General features: G+C 32.4%; 1 protein-coding gene across 1 annotated transcript; it reads right to left on the bottom strand.

The window, feature by feature from the left end:
* Window positions 1–181: 181 nt before the first annotated feature.
* On the bottom strand, window positions 182–1,776 carry LOC110644146 (glutamyl-tRNA(Gln) amidotransferase subunit C, chloroplastic/mitochondrial). The gene is made up of 5 exons (XM_058144202.1): window positions 1,407–1,776; window positions 1,267–1,307; window positions 1,123–1,178; window positions 499–550; window positions 182–419 (listed from the first exon to the last, which is right to left on the bottom strand). Exons 1-5 carry the CDS (start codon window positions 1,626–1,628, stop codon window positions 344–346), a joined length of 447 nt encoding a protein of 148 aa, XP_058000185.1. The 5' UTR covers window positions 1,629–1,776; the 3' UTR covers window positions 182–343.
* Window positions 1,777–23,096: the final 21,320 nt, after the last annotated feature.

Consider the following 23,096-nt stretch of genomic DNA (forward strand, 5'->3'; position numbering starts at 1 on the left):
GAAAGTTGGATGAGTATAGAGAAATTGACATTATTAATGCCTAGTTATATCAAGTCAGCATAAAATAATATTAGAGGCTTAAGTACATCCTTCTTTGCAACAAACAAATGTCCTACCCATCAATAAGAATTCCATTTCCAACCGCCCAATACCCTGAAAAGTGAAGGGTAAAAACAAAGACTAAACAGTGGAAAGAAATTTATTACTATATGAGAGCATGCCCAAATCCACTTATTTAGACAAATTGAACCATGAATAACATGCAGGGAATTGACAACAATGTCTACAACTTAGCTGAAGTTGCATACATAAAGAAAGAAGCAAGTTTATCTAAAGAGTGCATTTATTCCTTGTTCAAAACTTTGGGAACTTTGATATAAGGCTCTTCATAGCTTGGAATAGCAGCAACCGCAGCTTCCCTGCTCAAAGCACAATAGAAATTAACTTTACAACTACTGTACTGCAGGAAACAATTAATAATTACTATTCCTCCCTCACCTATTCCCATATGCTTGAGGAATATCATCACGCAAGTTCTCACCTTTTGTCTCTATAAATTCAACAAAGAAACTTTGCAAGATTAAAATAGTGAAAAGTTTAGTGCCCATTTATATGATTGAACTTAAGTTAATTATTAAAGCAATAAAAAGATTGATATGCTAGAAAAAATACTGATGAACATAGAAAACTTATATAAAGTGGAAAAAAAACATTCTATACAACTCAATTACACATCAATATCCTTTAGAATGTATTGTTTATATCATTAAAACTTAACTATAAGTTCCACACAAATCTCAACAATTGGTCAAGTTATAATCACTACATTAAAAATTGAAATGAAAGAATTTTGAAAAATATAACTTTTAAAATTTTGTAGGACTGGATAATATGAAGACTAAATCAGCTAGATGTCAATTAATTAGCCTAAAAAATAATACCCACAAATGTGATTACAGGCATTCTTGTTATGAAACCATATCAGTGGCCAAAGTAGGTTCTCATAAAATTTTCCATGTTCGACCCCATCTCCCTATTCAATTCAAAGACCCAAATCCAAAGTGTTGTATAACTAGCAAGCCAAAAATTATTGAATAAATATAAGTGATTAATGTAAAGAACCTGCTCTGATTGCAGGCTCAACACTATTAAGATCAACTGCTTGAAGTTGTCCAAACCTAGCAAATAACGAACTATAGTCAACCCCTAAAAATAAAATAAAATAGAATCACAAAAACATGGCCACAATGAGAGACAAGCATATACCAGTCAATCACTTGTCGAATTTTGGGGGTGAATTCTTCAACCTGAAATAGTTATCAGAAAGCAAATGGGATAAGAGAAGAAGATTAACAAATAAAGTTTGATAAGGAATTTCAAATGGGTAATGAATAAGATAACAAGACCTCATTTGGGGTGATTGAAATTCGAGCAGTTTCAGCCAAACGACACACATCTGGGGGTTGAAGAGAGGACCCATGTGTTGCTTTTGTTGAGCATTTTCGAGTCTTAAAACTATTGTAATGAGTGAGCAGCTCTGAAACAGAGCTCAATTTTCTGTTGTTGAAAAATGAGTGATGCCTTGGTGGTGATGGTACTTTGAGCAGTAACAGAGCTATGCTTCCCATTTTGACTCTGTTGCTTCAATCAAAAACACCTCTTCAAACCTCGATCCCTTCCTCCTAGTCCTATCGTCAATAATAGAAACCAAGTTTAATATTAGCTGCGGGCTCACCTCTGCATGGGCCAAGCTTCTATCGCTGCAATCACTTGCGATTTTGAACTTAAAAATCTGTAATTGAATTTGATTTTTATTTTGTTTATTTATTTTATATTTGACTCAGACTGAAGTTCAAATTAATGTTACAATTTCATAAGCTCATTAATAATATTCCAATTATTTTTTAGAGCAAACGATATCAAATTTTATTGCTTTTTCCCCCTCGTATTATTTAGATATCGTCACGGCTATAATCTTCTTGTACTCAGGTTTCATTTATTTTACAAAAAAAATAAAAATATTTTTCATATTTTCTAATTCTTGAAAAATTAAAAAAAAAATTGATCAACGAAAAATATTTTTTCTTATCAAAAGAGAAACTAAGTCATTTTTAAGAAAAATGACTTCCTTTTTTTAAAAAAAAGAAATCATTTGTCATTTTATAAACTTTGATAATCTTATTAAAATGTGAAAATACTTATATATACATGATATAAACACATACCATTAGTTTAATATTACAACCAAATAACAAAAAATATTTTTATGGAATATATTCTTTTAGAAAACATTTTCCATAAAAAATATTATCCATATATAAGTTATTTTCCGCGAAATAAATAATGTCTTATTTTTAAATAAATTTTCCTATATAACAAAACAAATAAATAACAATTTATAAATGATTGAATCATAAATAATAACTAAATAGGAGAATTTGTAGCTTGCATTTTTCTCTGCTTATAAATGTATCTAATTAATTCAAATTAAGGGTATGTGGTTTCAATTCAGTTTCTGGCAGGAAACGAAACTGGAACCAAAGTTTGATTCTTTTGTTTTTTGTTTTTTAGCTCAGTTCTAGTTCAATTCTTAGTACATTCGATTCTGGTTCAGCAACATTTTCGATTCTAAATTCGGTTTCGATTTTAGTATCAATTTTGGTTCTTACATTCAAATTATTATATTTAAAAATAATTATATATTTTCAACATCAAAATATCGATAAAAATACTAATATTACTATTAAAATAGCAATACTAATATCTAATCTAAAAGGTATGCAAAATTTAAAAAAAAAAAATTTGAGAAATAGCTAAATGATTATGTGTAATAATTGAAATTATATTATATTTATAATGCTTTTAAAATTTTAGTTTAATAATGTCAAGTCTAAAGAGATATTATATGAGTAAAACATTCTCTTGTACATAAGGGTGAGCGTTCGGTTCGAACCAAACCGAATCGAATTAAATTATAAAAACTAAATTTTAAATTTTAGAAACTGAACCGAACTGAAATAGGTGAAAAATCGAATCGAACCGAACCGCTCTATTTCTGTTTAGTTCGGTTTAAACCGATCGGTTTTGATTTTTGATTAATTTTTTAATTTAGACTTTATTTTTAAGTTATTTGGTCTAATTTTGACTTTGGTTTGAACCTAATAACCATTAATCAATGAAATTAAACAATTAATATATATATAATTAAATATAATTCATAAATTTCCCATAAAAATAAATCAATTCAAAAATCGATTCGGTTCGATTTAGTTCGATTTGAATATATAAATTACTATTCGGTTCGGTTCGGTTTAACCGATTTTTTTCTCTTCAAAACTGAACCGAACCAAAATAATAGAAAGTTTTATAATATAAAATCGAATCGAACCGATTGAATTTTAAAATCGAACCGATTGAACCGAATTGACTCGGTTCGGTTCGGTTTTTTGTTTTGAACCGAATTCTGCTCAGCCCATCCTGTACAGTCCCTTCTTTATTTCAAAATTATTTTCTTAAGGACAACTTGTCTTTATCATTTCAAAATCAGTTACTTTAATAATTATTATTAACAAAAAAATTGAGGCAGCTCAAGTTTATGATACAACTACCAAAGTGCAAAGATCATCAAATTACACAACCCTGCCTTTATTACTAAATTCAACCCTTTATATTAATAATGTATTCCTTCCAAGCCAAGCTTGTCACTCGGTCCCCTTGCTTCAGAGGTACATGAATTAGTTTCCTTTATTCATCGACCAGTGATCGAGCTACCCACACCAAGAATTACTCATTACTCTACCTAGACAAGCCATTCAGGGAAAGAAATTCCTTCTTAGAAGCACTAATGCGTACAAAGTTGAATTCTTTGTTGTCAAATTTAGAATATTACTGAACAATACTGATTAAAATGTCACTAAAAAACAGAGTCGAATAACAAAATATATATATATATATATATATATATATATATATATATATATATATATATATATATGCTACAGTGGCCACCACAACCTAGAATAGAAGGCATGCATTGTCAATCATCCAACATGCTTATGACATAATTTCATACAAACAGTTCTAATTCTCTTAAATCTATCAATTAATTATGCCTACAAACAACACACCCAACCCCCCCCCCCCCCCCCCCCCAACTTAATGGAATACATTTACTTAACTCACCTGTGATACTAGGTTGGCGAGGTGGCAATGACAAAGAGGCTGTCACTTGCGGGTTGGGCGGTGTAAGATGGGAGGTTGAGGTTGAGACTTGAGAGAGAGGCCGACTAGATGAAAGTCTGTGGGTTCTGCTTAACGGAGGGAGCTGCTGAACCTCAGAGATAAGACAATAAGGGATCTGATTTTGGTTTTTTTGTGAACTGTGAATCAATGGACTATGGAAGATGGATGGGATGCTTCTCAATACTACGTAGTTTTCACTAATAAGGTAAAATTGGTATAAAAAAGCTATTTTTATAATAAAAATCTTTCTAAATTATAATATAAAAACATTTCATTATAAATCCAAACCCTTAAACATAATTAATATGTGCATTTATATTATAATGTAAATATGAGTGTTTTATGTTTTAATGTAAAAAGTTTAATTTGAGAAGTTTCTAAATTATTATGTAGATTAATATAATTTAATTTACCTTAGTTATTTAAAAAATTAATTTTAAATTATTATTAAATAATATTATAGTATTTTTATTTCATAATTAACAAAAAATTATAATTTAATATATCATTTATCCATTTGCAAAATAGTCATCAAATTGCAATTTTTATAATTAAAACTTTTTAAAATTAAAATTAAAACTAAAATACCTAATAAACACTAATATTTACATTATAATATAAATGCCTATATTAATTATCCTTAAAGGGTTTGAGTTTATAAGAAAAATCTTTCTAAATTAAAATATAAAAACATTTTATTGTAAACCCAAACTCCTTAAGCATAATTAATATGGGCATTTATATTATAATGTAAATACAAGTGTTTATGTTACAATGTAAAAAGTTTACTTTGAGAAATTTCTAAATTATTATTCAGATTAATATAATTAATTTACCTTAATTAGTTAAAAATTAAATTTTAAATTATTTTTAATTAAAATAATATTACGGTATTTTTATTTCTTAATTAACAAAAAATTATAATTTAATATGTCATTTATCCATTTGTAAAATAGTCATTAAATTACAATTTTTGTAATTAAAACTTTTTAAAATTAAAGTTAAAACTAAAATAGCTAATAAATACTATATTTACATTATAATATAAATACCCATATTAATTATGCTTAAAGGGTTTGGGTTTATAATAAAAATCTTTCTAAATTATAGTATAAAAACATTTTATTATAAACCCAAATCCCATAAGCATAATTAATATGGGCATTTATATTATAATGTAAATACGAGTGTTTATGTTATAATGTAAAATGTTTAACTCAATTTTTAAATTATTTTTAATTAAAATGATATTATAAGTATTTTTATTTCTTAATTAACAAAAATTAAAATTTAATATATCATTTATCCATTTGTGAAATAGTCATTAAATTACAATTTTATAATTAAAACTTTTTAAAATTAAAATTAAAATTAAAACTAAAATACCTCATGAAGAACTATACCTAAACCAAAGAATGGAAAATATTTGTTACATACAATAATGAAAAATATTTTGATAAAAATATTTGTTTTTTGAAAATGTTTTCTGTGAAAATATTATCCACATATAAGTTATTTTCCACGAAATGAACGAGCTTTCATTCTAAATAAATTTTTCTATATAACAAAATAAATAAATAATAATCTATAAATGATTCAATCATATATAATAACTAAACAAGAGAAAATTTATAGCTTGTATTTTTCTCTGTCTATTTACAAAACTTATTATAGACTTACAAATTCAATCATGTATCAAATTGGTTCATACAATTACCTTTCCTTCTACAAAAATTGAACAGACTGAAGACATTTTCTACAAGAAATTTGCTCACTTTTTAGCCAAAAACGAAGTCAACCCCTGCATTGATCCTCTCCTTTATGCATTGTGGAAGTCCTTTCAACTAGGGTGGTATTAACAAGATTTAGCTGAAAAGTAGCAAAAAGCTCTTTTGGTTATCACTAGAAGGTGGTGATGGATTCATGCATCCTGTTTCATTACCGCCACCATGATTTGCACCATATTTCAATGATTCTCAAATCAAACAAGAAAATTAATAATTTCACAGGATGGCAAAAATAACCTATATGAAAAGCAATGGTACTAGGCAGGATAGTACTTAATAATGTGGATAAGGTTGCAACTCCCTTTTTTATCTTTGACTGCAAAACACAACCACAATTTCATGATGCAACAATCAAACTTCAATTTTTCAGTCAGTAAATGATTAGCAAATGAATGTTTTCCTTCTTCCTTACAAGAAAAATAAGTTTGTTTGTTCCTCGTGTTTTCATGGAAAAATGCCTGTTGGAAATCTTAGAGAATGAAAAGTGTATTTCTGCAATGTCAATGGGCCTTTAATTATTGGTTAAGGGACATATTAAAAAAGAGGGTTAAAAAAAAAGGAGAAGTCAAACTCCTACAGCTATTCTTTGTTTTTTCAAGAAAGTTGTTTATAGCTATTGTTTGTTTTTCAAGAAACCAATTATAAACGTTTTCGCTTGCTAGAGAATACTTCACTTTAGATGAGAGTTACCTTGATATTTTCTTCACAATGTTTCAAAACCATAGAGATGTTTGCATAACGACCATGCAATAACGTGTAAGGCCATAACAGGAGCTTCCTTGGAATACCCAGATCTAGAATTTCAACCCCATTTAAGACAGGCTGAAGTTGCATTTCAATTGATAGCTGAGTTGAAACCAAATAAAGGTTGAGACCAGATGGAAGCATTACAAAGGAACTCCCACAAAAAAACTTATAAGACCTTCTAAGCAAGGAATTGCCTATCTCAAAATTTTCATCTGAAGCTCTTTCTATAATGATGTTCTTAATTTTATCCAACACTGGATTCCATTTTGTTTCAAGATTTTCAAAAAAGGGTAGAAACCTCAAATGCTGAATTTCAAAACTCGTTTGTTGCATATCAACACAAAGCATATGACTAGTTTCCAAAATGCTATCTGATGGGTTAAGGGTCTACATCTCAATTGGAGTTCCAGGCTGCAATGGAGTGATCAATGCTAAACTAATTACAAGAGAATGACACTGAGCAATAGAAGCATGCCTATAAACTTTTGCACAGTTACTATTTAACAACTTGGGATTCTTAAAACGCTTTCGAATCTTCTCATTTATTGCTTCAAGTGTCTCAAGCTTGCCATTTCTCTTCAGTGATGCAATATATCTATCGGGGTAGCTGCAACAAGTTGAAAATTGTGTGAAAATAAACAATTGTAGGAGTACAAAATAGGTGATGCATAAAATGTTCAACATATATGCAAACCCAGGAATGATTTTTAAATTATTATATGAAGCAACAAGTTGACATTTCAGGACTCTAACATAATAAGCTAAGCAAAAGAAAAATTTTAAGAATTTGATAAAGGAATTATGAACTAGATGGGAAGTCAATCATAACGAGAAAGCATCAACAAAAAGTTTCAGAAAACTTATTGAAAAAGGAAATTTAGAGTAAAGGAAGTTGGGCAATTCGAATTAGTTGAAAAAAGCATATAATGCCAAAATTATGTAATTCAAAATAAGGCTCCGTTTGTTTTGCAAAAAATAACTTGTGTATGAAAATATTTTTTATGAAAAATATTTTCTAAAAATATATTTTCTATAAAAATATTTTTCATTATTTATTGCAATGTTAAATTAATGATATGCGTTTATTTCATGTATGTATAAGTGAGTTCATATTTTAATAAAACTATTTAAGTTTTGAAAAAGAAAAAAGACTTTCTTTTTTAAAAAATGAAAGTCATTTTCCTTAAAAATGACTTAGTTTTCCTTTTGATGAGGAAAATATTTTCTGTTGACCAATTTTTCTGAATGCTCCAAACGTCAAAAAATGCAAAAAATGTTTTCTAAGAAAATATTTCATGTGAAACAAACGGAGCCTAAGATACTTTCACAAGTAATTGCATAAGTGGAAAAAAAAAATTCATAGATAACTCATAAGCATAAAATTTTCATAGGTAACGCCCTTTTTTCTTCTTTTAACTCATAAGCATGTTATATTTAACAACTTGGCCGCTCAAGTGGTTTGGGGGGTGGGGATTTCAATGAGGTCCTAATTTTGAGCCATAGTGCTATATAATTGTACAAAGAAAAAAAGCTCTCTCCATATATCATAATATAATACTAAGGTTAAATGGAATTTATGCATATAAACTTCGTTCGAATATTTCTGGGCTTCTGATCTCAGGCAAGGTGAATATTTTTGAAGATAAGTTTCTCTGTTCCATGAATAATTAGAATATCTTTTCCAATTGATGGTCAGAGTTGCTCAAGGCACCAGAGCTAGCTTGATGCATGGATGATACAAGGGCCTTCCAGGGCTATTGGTACAAGATCTTCAATGCACAACGAAAACTAGATTCAAATTGAAGTTGGATCCTAACTGTAGACCAAAAAGTTGGATGAGCATAGAGAAATTGACATTAATAATGCCTAGTTATATTGAGTTAGCATAAAATAATATTAGAAGCTTATGTATGTCCTTCTTTGCAACAATCAAAGGTCCTAACAATCAGTAAGAATTCATTTTCTAACTGCCCAACACCCTGAAAAGTAAATGGGAAAAACAAAGACTAGGAGTGGAAAGTGATTCATTACTATATGAGAGCATGCCCAAATCCACTCATTTAGATCAACAGAAGCATGAATAACTAGCAAGGAAATGACCATGGAAACAGATTCAAAATAAATTAAATAATTTTCTCATGCTTGTGTACTGATTAAAATGAAGTAGGCTCTTGGCAGGTCACTATAAACAATGTTTGATGTCAAACACGTTTGAGATTTTACCCTTTTATCTACCCAAAGAGATATAAAAGCACAATCTAGGGTATAAATATAAATATCTCCAGTGTCCTCCAATACCAGGGTACAAATATCTCTAGTGTCCTCCAATAATTTCAAATAGAACAACAAATACTTACGAATTCAAGTAATAAATTTTTGAGAACTTTCAGGTAAGTTAACTTTGAGGACCTTTCTGTAATTTGATGTTTTTCTCCCGACACATATATAAGAAAAATAAATTTCAAATATTATATAACAATTAAAAATTACTTAAAAGGAAGCAAGGTAAGTGACTGAGAAATGTTAATAAGGAGAACTTGCAACACAACAAAATAATAAAATGACTATTGTTATAAGATGCACTTGGAACATTTCAACAAGGTCATCAATTATATCTGGATAAATTTCATCAATTGTCCCCAAGCTTAGGGTGTTGTAACAACACCATCACTAAACTTTAATTTGTAACATAAAACTCCACTACAGTTGATTTCAGTAACAATAAAGCCCTTTTTACTTGTGTTAGTCAGTTTACAGATAATTTCAATAATATGACAAAGAAAAATTTTTAAAAAAATTATTTTCTTTCTACTCTTTCCATTCTCTCTCAAAACTTTCTTTCTCCTCTAGTTCTCTCTCCCAACCTTATTCTCTCTTGCACCTAGCCCACTATTTCCCTCACCCTTCTGCTCTAGCTCTAGGTTTTGTTTGAGCGCATAGCTCCGGCATAAAATCAACCTATAAATAAATCCAACGAAAACCCAATGTCCAAAATTCAAAATTAAAAAATCACAATTCAATAAATTTAATATTAAATTTCAACAACTAAAATTGAAGAATTACAAGATACATAGGAAACTCAATTTCAACACCATTTCTCTTGATCGACAAGCACAAGGCAATAGAGCCTTGGCGATGTAACACCCTCCTTGTAGCAACTTCGTACATTCTACCGTTCCAGTGACCAGTGTCGGTCCGGACAACTAGAACATCCGGAAAAATATTTAAACTAAATTGAAGAACCATAATTAACTCAAATATTAATAAGAAAAATTTAGGAAAAATTTTAGAAATAAATTACAACCAAGTTAAATGAGCCGGTGCCCTAGCGATGGGTAACCTAGTGGGAAGTTGCGGTTCTCGCAACTAGGAGCCGTAGACCTGAGGGAAAATTCATAAAATAATTTTTGGGACTCCAGAGAAGGGTCATTGAGATTCCTATGGTATTAGAATGCCAACAAAATGCTTAGAAATTTTTTTCAATCGGTACAGACAATTTTAGTCTGTTAAGCCAAACGGAGGGCATTTTGGTTATTTCGCCTTCAGAGGTGATTTTTGGCCGACTTGTTCAGTTAAGTAAATAATTATTATGACACAAAATATGAATAAATATTGCTAAAAATTGAATTGAAATTTGGTAGAAAATAAAAGAAAGAAAAAGAAGTTAAATTGGGAATTATGATGTCATGCTTATGTAATTAAGAGTTTCCACCCAATCACCACTTAACAAAATAACTTAAGAGATAAAAGGGACACAAAATAAGATAAAAACAAAGAAGAAAATTTCAGCAGCTATTTTCTTTCCAAACCAACGGGAATATTAAAGAAAGAGAAAGAGAAGAGAAACTCCATGGAAGCTTAGGAAAGCTTGAAATCACCCACTAAATTACCTTGAAACTCAACTTTGTCTTCACAAAAAATTGTTCATACATCTTGGGCAAGCTAAAGACAGCAAAAGGAAATAGAAAGGAGGAGCTTTGATAAGCTTGGAATTTACTTCATTAAAGGTTAGTGACTAAACTCACTCATTCTCTTTTGATTCATGTTAAAGGAGTGGAGTGGAATGTAAATTTGCACGAAAATTAAAATATACCATGTGTAAACTTTTCTTAAAATTCCAGTAGCCTTGGGCTTGGTAGGGTTTTGAAGATTTTCTTGAATTAAAATGGTACCCTAGCTGCCCTTAACACTAACCTATTGTTTAGGATGATGAAATGCAAGTTAAATGCATGATTTGAGATGTTAGGGTTAGGGTTTGGGTATAAAATGGAGACTTTGATCATGTAATGATGAAAGTAAGTTTTAATGGTCAATTAGTGACCATTTGGTTATGTGCAAACAAGAAATGAGGTGGTTTGATTAGTGGGAATTGCAGTTAGTTTTGCTGCCTTGGCTGACCTGCAGGACTGAGCATGAGTCTAGCAGGTTTGGGTAGCAATAACTAGAGTTGTAGAGGTTCAATTGGTGCAAGGCCAATTGGACATGAAACTAGACACATAATGGCACAACTTTGGTGAAGAAACCATGCCCAGAAAACCAAACCAAGTTGAACTAAAGATTGCCCTAATCCGGGTGACCTGCAATCTGCCTGGGTAAAATGACCAAATGACCAAATGAACAGTGTTTAGTCATTTGGTCATAACTCAGTGAAGAAAGGTCCAATTGACCTGAAATTTTACCAAAAACAAGATGAGATATAGACCTACAACTTTAATGAAGAAACCTAACCCAAATTATGACCATAACATATTCAAAAAGTGACCTGCAATCACTGCTTAAAATACTATAGATTTGGTCAGTCCAGAAAATCTGGAAAATTTGTAATCCGGCCAGTTGTGGTTTTTGGGCCATAAATTGAGTTACAAAACTCCAAATGGAGTGATTCGAAAAAAAGAAATGTAACTAGACAAAATAAGGAACAACTTTCATGTTGACCACTTTGCCAAATTCCCACTGCAAAAATGACTAATGGAATAGTAAACACAAAGCTTAAAATCTGAAAATTTTGAACAATTAACATTAAGCTTAAAAATGGTATTGGCAACAAATACCAACAATTTTAGAATGTAAAATGTGGTATGTTGGGAGTATTAAAACCAATGTACCTATTGTCCATGTAAAAGTCAACATTTTTGTTGACTAATGAATTGAATAGTAACACCTAAACTTAAATTTCAAGAATTGTATAAATTAAGAGTGTAACATGCCCTAATACACCTAGCAAGATTGGTTTGGATAGGTTGGCATGCCAATAGGGTTCTGTTAGCAGTACTGCATATGGCTTCATGCCATTCTGTGTTTTATGGCCTCACGTGCCATTCTGTGACATAATAGCCTTTGGCTATGTTGATTGAGTTGTTATACTTGGGTTTTATCCTTGATAATTATTATAGGTTATTAGCTGTTCTGTTACACACCGGGAGACACAATGTGACAGATGGTGTGATGGTCCGAGGTACTTAGTACCTAGTGCCAGTTTACTCGTTTATCCAGTCCAGTCGACTAGTATGGGTTACTCGGGCAATGATAATGAATCTTACAAAATTTTAATCAAATTATAATGCAATAAATGCCAGAAATTAAGTCTATCTAAAATATAAACATACATTCTGCATATTTATATTATTTTAGTTATTTTATTTTATTTTATATTGTCACCACTAAGCAGAATTGCTTAGCGCATCGCTTTTACCATGCGCAGGTACTGGAGACATAGCTGGGGAGCCCAGCAGACATCGCAGGTGAACTTTCGTGAGTCGTGACATCGAGTCCAGAGTCACCTCACATCTGCAGTGCACTTGGTAGGACATTAGGACTTTGTGTGGCATTTTGTATTTTGCATTTTGTATTAGTTTTGGATTGTAACTATAAACTCTTGAAATTATGTGATAATGTAAATATAAGAAATTTCATGTTATTGAAATTTTCTGTATATTATGTTGAAAAAAAAATGAAATGTTGGGAAATATTCATGAATATGCTTCAAGTGATGAAGTGAATAGAAAAAAATTCTGAAAATAGTGTTGAGATTTTGAGATGTGTGTATAATGGAGTTCTGGATTTGAAAATTTTATTAGAAGTGTTTTTTAAACAGGTTCAGAAGAACTATTTTTCCAATTTATAGCCGGCACTCTGCCGGATTTTCTATAAAATTTGCGAAAAAAATTCAGATTAATCAAAATTATAAATTAATGAATTAAAAAGGGTAAATTGTAATGGAAATGTGAATTGGTGCTCCGGCACACTGTGTGGCATATCTTGCTCGGCTACACTGTAGACGAGTAAGGGGTGTCATAGGCGAGGTCATGCTAGATTACACTCTTCCTCTTTCTCATTATTAACACAACATTATCACCCTCTCAGCTTCTTCCATTGATCTCTCACCACCAGTGTCCCTTTGTTCTTCCTCTCCCTTCCAAAGGTAGCTCACATGCAAAATCTTCAACACTCAGTTCCATTTTGCTCTTCGAATGAGCCCATTGTTGTATTCTTGACATCTTCCCCATCATTGCTTATTGTCTTTCCATTATCAACCAAGACGAAGTCATCAATTGTTGTTCCATTATAATTGACAAATTTTTTAATGGAGGTCATGCCATTTTAGTTGTCAATAAGGCAAAGGTCCAATATCAAGACTTGACCAAGAATTGTTATAATATATATTTTTTTCCAATTTCATGTGATTCAAATAAAGTTCAGCTTTCCAATAATGGAGATCTACAAATATAACTACAAAAACAATCGTTAAAATAAGAAATTTGACTAAGAAAATTGATTAGGAGAATTTAGGAAAAGAAATTACCATCTAGTAACATCAAATAATACCTTTTACCATTCTCATCATTTCTATTCATGATGCACCAGGAGCATCTTCTTCTATCTCAAAAACAAAGTTTCATTTTACACCATGTCCTCTTTCGAATCAATCAAGTCTATCTCCTTTGTGATGAAAAAATCTTCACTGCTAGTCATGAACAGTTCAATTTAAAAAAGAACAAAAGGATTGCACAATTTTATTGCAATTTCATTTGGGGTTTTTGCAATTTGATTTCACAGTTTTAATTTGGAATTTTTGTTGTGTAGTTATAGTTTGAAGTGGAAGAGCTAAAGGGATGGAGGGAAAAGATAAGATAGTGGAATGGAAAAGGAAAAATAGAAGTGCCATTGCACTAGGTGAAGCCAAGAGGGAAGGAGATGGGGAAGGGGAGCAAAAATCAAGAGGGACAGATCATGAGCAAAGGGGCTAAGAAAACAATGATAGTGATGAGTTTGAGAGAGAGAATGGAGAGTGGAAAAAGAAATGAATTTTTTATTTCTCTATTAATTATCACATCACTTAGTTAATTGTAAACTAGTTGTCATAGGTTAAAAGGGTATTACTGTTATTAAAATTAAAGTTAAAGGAGTTTTATGTTACAAATTTAAATTTAGGGACAATATTGTTACAACATTATAAGTTTAGGGACCATCTGTGAAATTTATCTGTTATATCAATGTCGTAAGGTTAGGAGCATAGTTGCCAGATTCTCCTAACCCTTGGGTTCCGTGACCCAAATTGTGCGTTCCAAAACATGAGACATTTGCGTCCCAAATTGTTTGGGAATGCATTCTGGATCTCTAAATCAAACGATCTCATTTCACCATGCTCAACACAAAATCAAAGGGAAGAAGAAGCAGATCCTATTCATTTCTTCTTATTTTTTCTTTTCTTTCTTTTTAATAAAAAAAGGGTACCTTGGGATGTTAGTATGCAAAGAAGAAAAAAAGAGGATGAGAAGAGATAAGAACAAAGAACGATAAGCAGCTGCCGCCGTGAAGCCTTAGAAAGAGGAAGAAGAAGAAACTTTCTAGAAGAGGTCTCATATCTCTCATTCCCTCTCTGCTTCAATGTTTTAATCTTCATTGGCTTAGGTGATAGTAAATATGGGTTGCTGGTTTTACATGCTATTAAGTCTAATGAGGCCCATTAAGTAATTATAATGTGTTATATATACCATTAAACCCTAAATTACAAGGCCCATTAAATGTCAATTAAAAGCCCATACTATTTAAAATACCATTCCTTTTTAAAATTTATTTGATAAAAAAGTTTAATAGTATATTGTTAAAAAAATTAGATTTTTGAAAATTTCTTTTACTAATATTAATCTTGCAAAATATATACATCGCAAAAAAATTAAAAATTATAAAAAAAGAAATTATTTTATTGGTTATTTTTAAATAGAAATTATACTAATTAGTTGTAATTTATGTATCACGAATACAATACAATTGATATAATTAATGCATTGCGTTCTGAATTAACGTAGCGACTAAATCTACCCATGCGTACCCTATATTTAGCTAAGTGACAAATTGTATACTTATACCCATACTTGTACCACGATCCAAGACGTTCCGTGCTCTAGATAAGGAGTTCAAAACACATTCGGATTTTAAAACTACCTTTAGAACTGATATTCATCTTCTTTGATGATTTTGAATATTTTTCATGTTATTATTCAATGTCACTATACTAGATGTCAATTGAAATAATATATATATATATATATATATATATATATATATATATATATATATGGCCATATTCTCTTAGGATATGATGAGTAAGGCCATATTCCCTGCCATGTGATAGTCCATCAAAAGACCCTGAGAATTAGTAATAGGTATCAACAGGAATTAGTCACACCTTCCTTTTTTAACTATGCTATCAATCTCCCACATATTTATAGTGAAGGATGAGCGGGATGATTTAAAACAAAAAGAAAGTCCATCCTTTGCCCTCTCCAAGTCACCCTTCAGACCCCTTCTATATAGTCCTTGAGCAAGCATATATCTGGCCTTATGAAAATGTTCGAGATCCCCTTCAACACAAATTTCCAAAGCAGAAATGCAATCATTGTAAAGCATATTCCACACATCTTCCATGTGAATTGATTCCTATTGTTTTCTCTCTAGGGAAGCTTCTTGAGTGCTTCTGTCCTTTGTATCATCAGCTGCCAATTTACCTAGGACATTCATAGCAGCTTCCTTCTGATAGATCAAAGTAATATCCAGATAGTACCTGGGATAAAAAAAAACTATAATACATCAAAACATATATAAAGATATCAATTACTGTAAATTTGTGATTCCAAAAGCCCTAGGATGTTAAATTATCGAAAGGAAAGGCTACAAAGGGGGTCACAAGCACGTCACTTCAAAAACATAACATGAGCTATAAAGGAAGTTCAAACTAGTAAACAAAAAGTTAGCAATTAGGAAGAGATTCTTGTTCTTTTTCCTTTTCTTTCGCTTATTTGTGAGTAGAGCAGGAGGGAAAGAAACCTTTAAGAGTTCCAGATTCTATTTTCCATAGAAGCAAATTAACTTTATGCATGAAGCAAGCATCCTATAGAAAGGATCCATGGCCAATGGACTCAAAGCAATAGCCTTGGCATAATATGATAGTGATGTCTCATACGAGTATCCAAGCTTCTCACAGTGTTTTTCCATATAGAATGCATGTAAACAATCCTGCCTGTTACACAAATTAGTAACATTTATTTGTCATCTGTTAAGCATAGAAGAAGAATATCAATTAAGAACAGTAAGCATACTTGTGCAAGGAAAGCTTTTTTAAAATGCTTCAGTGAGTTCCCACAATATGCTATCCATGCTGCATCCTTTGCAGGCCCGTGTCAAATACAAAGAGGCCTGTTGATGAGAATCAAGCTACATCCACACCAAAGGATTTCATCCAAGGTCCAATTACTAGAGCTAGAGCTAAATCACTTCAGAATTTAATTTGTGAAATCTTGAGGAGCAAGGATTATAAGCTGGAATGGCATGTAGAAAATTATAAAGGATTAAATTTGGTGAAAAGTAAGCTTGGAAGTGATCAGGTGTCATGTGGAGCATTAGGTTACATGGAATAACCTGTGTACATGCATGCACTAGATCCAACCCATGCTGCTGGCACCTTTTTAAAGGAATATTCCTTGCTGTTATAACTACCTCTCTTTTGGACTTAAATGCCCTTATTGCTGCTGTATTAAGTTTGCTTTTTGTTAGGACATTTTAGTCTTTTGATAGATTAATTTCTGTTTGGACTTAAAGCTCCTTGCAGCTGTTACTAAAGTAGGGATATTTTTGTCTTTAGCTTTGGGGTCAAGAGGCTATAAATACAAGTGTAATGAGAGAGGTGGAGGACACACTTTGAATATTAATGAAAGATTGTTTTTGCTCCATTAGTGAGTAAATTAGCTATTGCCTTTGTTCTTGTGAAGCTCATTAACTTGCTGAGATTTCTATCTTGCAAGGTTTAATGTGCATAATATTCTTGGTTTATTCATTCTCCATATGAATTAGGTCAAGAATCCCATTTCTGATATTTTCTTTGAATTACATAGCAATCTGATTGTGCAGGTTCAAAGAATCAAATTCATACATCTTGATTTGGTGCTTTCCATATTGTTCCTTTAATTCTTGAATGTGGGTTTTCAAGTTACCAATTACTTGAGGGTTCACATCAGTTTTGGTATCAGAGCAAAGGGACGTCCAAACAAGGTAGATTCTCTGTTTGCTTCTTCTTCTTCATCTTGCACCTGGTTCTTTCTTGCTAAACCTTATTTTGCTTCTTATTGTGTTTCTGTTATTCACATTTTTGTTCATTGTATGCTTGACCAAAATTGGCTCTTGCGGTTTAGTATGATCTGTTTGTTTAAAAATTTATTTTTTTGAGTTTGTCTTAGGGTTTTGGGTTAATCCAGCCAAAGCCATTATTCTAGTTATCTATTTTGCTTCCTTCATTTTGATATCAAGCATCAAAGCTTATTTGGGTCATTGAGTTCGACTTACCTATTTGGCCTAAAACTGTACCAGCATTATTTGGGTGTGTTTAAGACATTGGGTGTAAATTTTGGGGGTTGTTTGATATTGTTTGCCTGCTGAACCAAAATTTTGCGACGAACCTGATCAAATTAAGTTCACATAGCAAATAGACCCAGAAATTCTTGAAAATTTACATGATGTTTATACCCCATTTTAGTAGTTTCCAAATTAAATTTTAGCTTAAAATTCAACCGTTTGTGTGGGGAACCAAAATTTTACGGCAGACCTGATCAAATTAAGTTCACATAGCAAATATACCCAGAAATTCTTGAAAATTTACAGGGTGTTTATACCTCATTTCAGTAGTTTCCAAATTAAATTTCAGCTTAAAATTCAACTGTTTGTGTGGGGAACCAAAATTTTGTGATAGACTCGATCAAATTAAGTTCACACAGCAAATCAGCCCCGAAATTCCTGAAAATTTACAAATTGTTTGTGCCACATTTGAGCTATTCTTAAATTAAATCTCAGCTCAAAATTTAACCGTTTGTGTGGGGAACCAAAATTTTACGGCAGACACGATTAAATTTAGTTTACATAGTAAACCTGCTAAGAAAAGCCTGAAATTCTAACAGCAATTAGTCAGTATTGGGTTGCATTTGCCAACTCAATTTCAGATCAAAATACACTCGTTTGCTTGGTGATCCTAAATTGATGCAATTCTTGGTGTATTGTGTGAACTGCTGGTAGTTGTGATAAGTTGGTGGTAAACTTGGATATTTAAGCTTGATATCACTTCTTTAGGTTGTCTCTTTTTTAGCTTACTACTATTTTATTTTGGTGTCTTCTTTCTTGATTCTTTATTGTATTACATTTCCATACTTGAACTTTTCTTTTCTTAACTTCTTGAGTCACATTATTGCTTTCTTGATTACTCGTTTTGATCCGTCATGTGCAAGAATTTTATTGTGTTAAATTTTTATGAGTACAGTCTTGGTTTGAGTTACTTGAGTTTGATAAGAACTTGTGGACATAGCCAAGAGAGATAAAAGGCATAGAGTGGTGAGTTCATAAGAGGGGAAAAGCCTTGTTGAGTTAAACACGAGTGGAGTGTCCCCTGTTGAGTGTAAACACGTAAGGGAGTGAGTGAGATGTTTTCTTTACACTAACCATTTTCTTGCAGGTCTGAAAACATATCTAGAAGGGGTGATGGTAGTGAGGGGGAAGGTGAAAATCCATTCTATATGCAGGCTATCAGACAACAATTTGAAAGAATGAATGTTGTGTGCAATGGAATCATAGATAGGTTGGAAATATTGGAGCAAAGAGATAAGCAAAATGAGAGAAGGCCAAATAGGAGGGATCTTGTACCTCCAGTAGTTGAATCTGATGAAGATGAGGTTGATAACAATGATTTTGAGGTTGAAAGACCTAGGAGGGGTAGGTATGAAAGAAGAGCTGAAGATAGGAGGAATGGGGATAGGAGGATAAGAAGAGAGGAAAGAGAGAGGAATATGGTAGATGACAATATCAAAAGTATTAAAATGAGCATCCCTTCTTTCCAAGGGAAAAATGATCCATATGTGTATCTAGAATGGGAAAGGAAGGTAGAAGTTGTCTTTGATTGTCATCACTATTCAGAGGAGAAGAAAGTAAAGATAGCAGTAGTAGAATTTACTGATTATGCTTTGGTATGGTGGGATTAAGTGTTGATTAGTAGAAGGAGAAATTATGAGCAATCCATTGCAACCTGGGGTGAGATGAAAACTATAATGAGGAAGAGATTTGTTCCTAGTCATTACTATAGAGAGCTACATCAGAGGTTACAAAGATTGACTCAAGGTTCTAAAAGTGTTGAAGATTATCATAAAGAAATGGAAATTGCTATGATTAGAGCAAATGTGGAGGAGGATAGAGAAGCCACCATGGCTAGATTCTTGAATGGGCTAAATAAGGAGATTGCTCATATTGTTGAGTTACATCACTATGTTGAGTTGGAGGATATGGTCCACATGGCTATAAAGGTAGAAAGGCAACTTAAAAGCAAGTCAAAATTTGGAGGAAATGCATGTACTTCTTCATCTTGGAAGTCTAACTGGAAGAAAGAGGATAGGGAAAAGGCTGTTAGCAAATATAAGAAAAATGAGGAAAAGGAAAAGAAGGTGGAGAAGAAATTTGTAGAAAGTAAAGGAAAGGAGGTTGCAACTACTACCCGAAATAGAGAATAGAAGTGTTTTAGGTGTTTGGGCAGTGGACACATAGCTTCTCAATGCCCTAATAAGAGAGTCATGGTCATGAGAGAAAATGGTGAGATAGAAACGGAGGAGGAAATTGTGAGTGATTCCACATCTTCAGGGGAGGAGGATGCAGAGGTAGAATATGCTGCTGAAGGAAGTGCTCTAGTGATTATGAGAGCATTAAATACTCAAGTAAAGGAGGATGTTGGTGATGAATTACAAAGAGAAACAATTTTCCATACAAGGTGTCTTATCCAAGACAAAGCTTGTAGTGTCATCATTGATGGGGGAAGTTGTGCCAATGTTGCTAGTCCTATTTTGGTGCAAAGATTAGGGTTGAGGACTTTGAAACACCATAGACCCTATAAATTGCAGTGGTAGAATGAATGCGGTGAGGTGAAAGTAACAAAACAAGTGCTGATTTCCTTTGCAATAGGAAAGTATCAAGATGAGGTTATGTGTGACGTGGTTCCAATGCAAGCTGGCCATTTATTACTTGGTCGACCATGGCAATTTGTTAGCAAGGTGATCCACGATGGGTATAAAAATAGGTATTCTTTTGAAATGAATGGAAGGAAAATCATTTTGGCACCTATGACACCAAAATAGATTTATGAAGACCAAACAAGGCTTAAACAAGCAATGGGTGAGGTAAAATCAAGAGTGGCCGAAAAGAGAGCAGAGAAGAAAAGAAGGAGTGAAAAGAAATTGAGTGAAAATGTTGCGAGTGAACAAGACAAGGTTGGTTATGAGGAAAGAAAAGAGAGTAAAGAAAACATTCCAAGAGTGCTTGAAAAAGGTGAATCTTCGGTGCAAAAGGAGAGCTGTGCGGAAAGAGGGGAGAGAAAATTAAGCTTGTATACTAAAGGAAGAGATGTGAGGAATGCCATGTTTGCCAATAAGCAAATGTTATTAATTGTGTTTAAGGACTCTTGTTTATCCACATCTGACCTTAACCCCAATTTGCCTAGTGTTATTATCTCCCTTTTGCAGGAATATGAGGATGTGCTACCCGAGGAGATGCCGGCTGGACTAACACCTATTTGAGGGATTCAACACCAAATTGATTTTATACCTGGAGCAGTTATTCCCAACTGTCCAGCCTATAGAACTAACCCTGAAGAAATCAAAGAATTACAAAGGCAAGTTGAGGAATTGCTAGCTAAGGGTTATGTGAGAGAAAGTATGAGCCCTTGTGCTGTACCCATCCTTTTGGTACCAAAGAAAGATGGCACATGGCGCATGTATGTGGATTGTCGGGCGGTCAACAAAATTACTGTAAAATATCACCACCCTATACCTAGATTGGATGATATGTTGGATGAACTTTGTGGTGCTTGTGTTTTTACCAAAATTGACTTGAAAAGCGAATATCATCAAATTCGCATGAAAGTAGGTGATGAATAGAAGACTACATTTAAAACAAAGCATGGACTATATGAGTGGTTAGTGATGCCTTTTGGACTAACTAATGCTACTAGCACTTTTATGAGATTGATGAATCATGTGTTGCGTGCTTTTATTGGAAAATTTGTTGTTGTTTATTTTGATGATATATTGGTTTACAGTAGAGACATGAATGAACATATGCATCATTTAAGAGCTATATTCGATGTGTTAAGAAAGGAAAAATTATATGCTAACTTGAAGAAATGTTCATTTTGCATGGAAAAGGTTGTCCTTTTAGGATTTGTCATTAGTGCTAATGGTGTTGAAGTTGATGATGAAAAAATTAGAGCTATTAAAGACAAGCCAATTCCAAAGTCTGCATCTGAAGTATGTAGTTTCCATGGACTAGCTAGTTTCTATAGAAGATTTATTAAGAATTTAAGTACCATTGCAGCACCATTGAATGATCTTGTCAAAAAGAATATTAATTTTGTTTGGGAACAGAAATAAGATGATGCTTTTCACAAAATTAAAGACATGTTATGTTCCGCTCCTGTGTTGGCTTTACCTAATTTTTCTAAGACTTTTGAGATTGAGTGTGACGCATCAGGAATAGGTATTGGAGCCGTTTTAATGCAGGATAAGAGACCAATAGCATACTTTAGTGAGAAGCTTAATGGAGCAGCTTTGAACTGTTCTACATATGATAAAGAGTTGTATGCATTGGTACGTGCCTTGGAAATGTGGCAATATTACCTTTGGCCAAAACAATTTGTCATCCACACAGATCATGAGTCATTGAAGCATATCAAGGGGCAAAATAAGTTGAGTAGGCGTTATGCAAAATGGGTTGAGTTCCTTGAGACCTTCCCATATGTGATTCAATACAAATATGGGAAAGAAAATGTGGTTGCTGATGCCTTATCTCGGAGGTATAACCTTCTTGCCCTTTTTGATGGAAAGTTATTGGGATTCGAATATGTGAAAGAATTATATGCTGAAGATGATGACTTTGCTAGAGTGTATGCAGCTTGTGGAAAGAATGCTTTTGAGAAGTTTTATAGGCATGATGGATATTTGTTTAGAGAAAATAGATTGTGTGTGCCTAAGAGTTCCATGCGTGAATTACTTGTGAAGAAGTCTCATGCTGGTGGATTAATGGGTCATTTTGGTGTTGCAAAAACTTTAGATGTGTTAAAGGAACATTTTTATAGGTCGACTATGAAAAGAGATGTTGAAAGAGTATGTGTTAGGTGCGTTGTGTGTGCTAAGGCTAAATCTAGAGTTTTGCCACAAGGTTTGTATACACCTTTACCTACCCCTAGTGATCCTTGGGTTCATTTTTCTATGGATTTTGTGTTAGGATTACCTAGGTCTAAACAAGGCCATGATTCAATTTTTGTTGTTGACAGGTTTTCAAAAATGGCACATTTTATTCCATACCATAAAACTGATGATGCTACAAATGTTGCAAATTTATTCTTTAGAGATATTATTAGGTTGCATGGCATACCTAAGAGTTTAGTTAGTGATAGGGATGTTAAATTCCTTAGTCATTTTTGGAAGGTTTTGTGGGGAAAATTGTGTACCAAGTTGTTATTTTCCACCACTAGTCACCCACAAACCGATGGTCAAACTGAAGTAGTAAATAGGACACTAACCACTCTTTTGCGTGCTGTGGTTAAGCAAAATTTGAAGTCATGGGAAGATTGCATTCCACTTGTTGAATTTGCATACAATAGAAATGTGCATTCTTCTACTGGCTATTCTCCATTTGAAATTGTGTATGGTTTCAATCCTTTAACTCCTTTGGATCTTTTACCTTTGCCTGTGAACGAGCTTGCTAGTTTAGATGGAAAAAGAAAAGCAGAATTGGTAAAGA

The sequence above is a fragment of the Hevea brasiliensis genome, chromosome 1 (genome assembly GCF_030052815.1).
Source record: "Hevea brasiliensis isolate MT/VB/25A 57/8 chromosome 1, ASM3005281v1, whole genome shotgun sequence".
NCBI lineage: Eukaryota > Viridiplantae > Streptophyta > Magnoliopsida > Malpighiales > Euphorbiaceae > Hevea > Hevea brasiliensis.